The sequence below is a fragment of the Lactuca virosa genome, chromosome 7 (assembly GCF_052849685.1).
Source record: "Lactuca virosa cultivar CGN04683 chromosome 7, Lactuca_virosa_CGN04683_v6, whole genome shotgun sequence".
Taxonomy (NCBI): domain Eukaryota; kingdom Viridiplantae; phylum Streptophyta; class Magnoliopsida; order Asterales; family Asteraceae; genus Lactuca; species Lactuca virosa.
This window is the reverse complement of record NC_136432.1, coordinates 286,578,307-286,582,874: the sequence shown is the minus strand read 5'-3', so window position 1 is coordinate 286,582,874 and position 4,568 is coordinate 286,578,307. Positions and strand designations below refer to the sequence as shown.

General features: G+C 40.7%; 1 protein-coding gene and 1 non-coding gene across 2 annotated transcripts; one reads left to right on the top strand and one right to left on the bottom strand.

Annotated features, from left to right (window-relative positions):
• Nucleotides 1-1,159: 1,159 nt before the first annotated feature.
• LOC145127807 (uncharacterized) lies at nucleotides 1,160-4,099 on the bottom strand. Its single transcript, XM_079062935.1, has 2 exons — nucleotides 1,990-4,099; nucleotides 1,160-1,680 (listed from the first exon to the last, which is right to left on the bottom strand). Exons 1-2 carry the CDS (start codon nucleotides 4,097-4,099, stop codon nucleotides 1,160-1,162), a joined length of 2,631 nt encoding a protein of 876 aa, XP_078919061.1.
• Nucleotides 3,633-3,739, top strand: LOC145128114 (small nucleolar RNA R71). The gene has a single exon (XR_013716715.1). It is a non-coding gene; the product is annotated as a small nucleolar RNA R71 (small nucleolar RNA).
• Nucleotides 4,100-4,568: the final 469 nt, after the last annotated feature.

Sequence of the window (4,568 nt, the reverse complement as noted above, 5' to 3'; positions counted from 1 at the left end):
TAAGCAAGGGCACTCAACTTCAACCTTTATTGGTTAAAGTATTAGTTTTCCTGGATACATTTCAAGTACACGATGCTAAACATATTGCATCCCTCAAACTAAGCGAGGTTGTGTTTTTGTCCCATGATTTCACTAAAACAAAGGGGGCCACAAATGCATTATAACGTATATAGGCTCAACTAAACATTTGGGTCTTCATAAAATCATCAAACATAATACTAGCATGGAATCCTAATTGCTTTTTACCAAATTTTCTAAATTAAGTCCTAGCAATTTTAATGCAAAATTTTTAAAATTTAACTAAAATTTCAACTAATGAAACCAACCCCCTACCCCACACTTAATTTATGCAATGTCCCCATTGCATATCATGCATGATAAAGAACAATAAAATAAAGAGGGAATTGGAACAAACACCCCTGCGATAGTAGTGGCGAGATTGATATTTCTTCTTTTGAGCTCCAACTTCAATCGACTTTAGACATGGGAACAGCTCATCCATGTCTTGGGTGTCAAAATCTAGTGTGGTTGACAGCTCTAAATATACTAGAAAAAGCTTCTTGGAAAACTTCAAAAATGGACTTAAAAAATATAGCCAAATGCCGCCTTGAATTGAATCAAATCGTCGACTCAAAGATAAAAGAATGAGCAACTCGTCGAGTTTTATGTGGAGACTCGCCGAGTCGAATCGTCATATGGGCAGAAATCGTGAATTTTCGCTGGAACTCGTCGAGTTATAAGGGTGCACTCGACGAGTTTTCGGCTCTGATCGTGGAAATTCTTCTTTCTGCTTCAGGTCTGTTTTTGAGGTCAAAGAGGGTATTAAGGTAATACACCTCCTTATATTCTTCAGTGACGAAACTCCTTTTTAACCGTTAAAACCATCGGACTTATAAAATCACTCAAATCTTCTAAGCTTCTCGTCTACGACTCGACCCCTCACTTTATTTCGTCACGCTTTATTCGTTCATTCTATCCCTCACCCTATATTCTGAAAAGATCAAAAACAAATACCAAGTAAAAAAAATAAAAATAAAAATCCTAAACTATCCCTAAATACTAAAAGTTTAGAAAGAAAAAGAAAAGCAAACTCTCGTAACGGGTTGCCTCCCGCCAAGCGCTTATTTTTTAGGAGTCTTTAGCTGGACTCCCTCCCGCTCTACGTTTCTTCGTTGCTCTTCATCGGGATGCCATGCTTGGTCTTTTGTTGCTTATACTTCGTCTTGTAAGCGTATATCTTCCTTTTGTAAGCTCTTCTTAATTTTTCTTTCCTCCTCTTTTGAGCATTATCTTCAGATTCATACCTTATCCTTTTTCCACACTTCTCTTTCTTCAACCCGTTTCTTGCACCTATCTTTCGGACTTCTTCTTTATCAACCTTGATTTTTCGTTCAACTTCCACTTCATCGTCACTTGATATTAGGAATTCGTAATCACTCTCATCACCTTCCAAAGAATCCGGTGGTTCAAATGTGAACACTTCATAATTAGTCAACACTTGGGCTCGAGGTTTTGTTCTTTTAAGTGTAGGTGACTTGTTCTTCTGATTAGTAATTTGTGACTCAATGGACGAATTCGGCAAGTCATTATTATCATCCCTTGCATTCTCCTTTTCTCCCAAACTTGCCCCCTCGTTAAGTCGAATTGCTTCATCTTTTTGTATTAACGTGTCCAGGTAAGCTACTTGTGCGTTTTGGAAGTCACAATAATTTTTAACAAATTCTCATTCTGCTATTGGACCTTCCAAAGACTCAGAAAAAATATGCAAGTCTGTGCCATAAAGAGAACTTGAAAGTGGCAGGTCAAGGTTTTTAGTAAAATTGAAATTCTCGACTGGACTCGTCGAGTCAGTCGATGCGACTCGGCGAGTCAATGTGTGTTCCACAATTTTAATTGTTTCTTCTGAATCAGCCTCCTCTAGTAACTTTTCTATCTCCTTTAAATCTTTTTCAGCATCAAAATTTCCTCCAGAAGTTAGTAGAAATTTACTTGGATCCTCTTCTTGTAAAAGTGCAAGCTCTTTCTCTAACATTTCATCATTCAAATCAATTGAGGAAACTTCTTCTTTCTTTGACTCTGCATGCTTAATGTCTTGTGTAGTCTTAAACACCACTGAATCGTTCCCCACCCTTAGTGTTAGGGTGGATTCGCATACATCGACCAATGCACAAGTGGTGTTCAAAAATGGTCTCCCCAAAATAATTGGAACTTTGGGGTCTTCTTCCATGTCAAGCACTACAAAATCCACAGGAAACACAAACTTATCTACCTTGATGAGAAGATCTTCACAAACACCTTTTGGATGAATGATTGTCTTATCGGCTAGATGGATCTTCATGTCAATAGGCTTTGGCTCCGACAAGTTCAACTTATTGAAGAAAGAGTATGTCATGAGATTAATGCTTGCACCCGAATCCGTCAACGCTCGAGTGGTAATTAGATTCCCAAATTGGCAAGGTAAGGTAATACTACCCGGATCGCCCTTCTTCTTTGGCAGCTCATTTAACACCAACTCAGCGACTTCTGCCATATTTTTTCTAGCGGTAAAGAGACCCTTAAGCAAGCTTACATATTTAGGCGTTTGAAGTATTGTTTCAACAAATGGAATATTGAATTGAAGGGCCTTTACATGCTCCATGAAAGCTCTGTATTCTTTAACCTTCTCATCAGGTATGGCTCGAATCGGGAATGGCAAAGGTGGCCTGTAAGGCTTTAAAGAAACAGCAGATTTGTCATCAGGCCTTGGACTCGTCGAGTCCATGAGATGGACTCGGCAAGTCGAGTCGGGTTTTGCTGAACTTGAGTATTCTGTCTTTTCTGCTTGCACCTTTGTTGAGGCCTTCTGTGCAGGGGTCAGAGGAGTGAAAATTTTCCCAGAACTAGTTGTTATTGCATTAATATGCGCCATTTTCGGATTGTTTTCGGTGTTGCTTGGAAGTTCACCCGCTTGTCTTTGATTAACCTGTTGAGCCAGCTGTCCTATCTGCTTCTCGATGTTGTGAATGGATGCTTGCTGGTTCCTTAGTATAGTTCTTGTTTCTTGTATTGCAGCATCGTGATCATTGTGTTTTTTCTCAGAAGCAGCTACAAATTTTGTTAGCATCTCTTCCAAGTTGGGTTTCCTGTCTTGCACTGGTTCCTCTTTTTGGTATATACCCCTTGCTTGTTGTCTAAACTTCTCCTCCTTTGCCTTCTTGTATTCATCATAGGGTAGCCATTCTTTCTTCGGTTTCCGCCAATCATAATCAAACCTATCACCGCTTGAATAGCATACTTGCGCCTTTTTGTTTCCATTCTCGTCCAAGTCGCAATCTCTCGTAAGGTGAGGTCCATTGCAATTTTCACAACCCACCCGAATAGCATGGATTGTTTGATCCATCTTTGTCATCCTCCTATCTAAACTATCTAGTTTAGCCATCATTGCCGCCATGCCATCGTTAACCGTGTTCACTACCCCCCTACTTACTTCATTTTGTGGGTTGTGATATTCTCTAGAATGTTTAGAGAACTCCTCAATCAATTCCTTTCTCACCGGGGGTGCCTTCTTTGTGAGGGGTCCTTGCGAGTCAAGGAGCTGTCGAGTTGTAACATTGACTCCATCATAGAAGATGGAGACTTCTTGTTGGCTATTAAGGTCATGGTGTGGGCAATTCCTTAGTAGACTTTTGTACCTCTCCCACGCCTCATAAAGGGACTCTCCGGGTTGTTGTTCAAAGTTGGCTATAGCTTTCTTCAACTTGGCTATTTTAGAAGGTGGGCAAAACTGGTCAATGAATTCTTCTTTCATCTTGGCCCATGTAGTGATGGATCCGGGAGGGAGTGACTTGAGCCAATCTTTTACAGCACCCTTGAATGTAACTGGAAGCATACGAAGCAGCTGGGTTTCGCGAGGCACATTTGGAACATTAAAGTAATCAACTACATCATTGACTTCATCCAAGTGTTTATAAGCATCTTCGTGGTCTTTTCCGTAAAAGGGTATCTCCTTGAGTTGAGCAAGGATGTGACCCTTGAGCTCAAAAGTGGCAGTTGCTGGAATTACGGGTTGCACAAGTCCCGGGCCGGTTTCATCACGTATCCTCTTCTTCCATTCCCCCATGGGGACTTCATCGATGTTAGCCATGGGAATAGCTAATTCGTCGTCGGAATCGGAATTGTGCCCGAATGTAGGGTCTTCTTCTCCTTCGGTTTCGTACTCGGAGTCCTCCTTGATTGGTTCGTCGCTTGCCAAAGAGGTGTTGGATTCTCCGACTTTCTTGCCCTTCTTCTTGCTGAAAACGGATTTGAGATTCTTTAGCGGTGAATTCTTCGATTTTTCGGGATCTCTAATCGTTATGCCTCTGTTCCTTCTAAGTGTTGCTTCCGGGTCGTCAAACGGTGGGATCAGAGGTGTATTTCCTCCTCTGGTCATAAAAGTCCTGCAAAACAAAAAGAAAAAACACACGTAAAAATAACAAAAGAAAACTAAAAACGAAATTAGCTGTTCAGGGATGGACTCGTCGAGTCTGTTCGAATGGACTCGGCGAGTTCAATGTAAAAACAGCAAAAAATTTTAACTAAAATTTCCT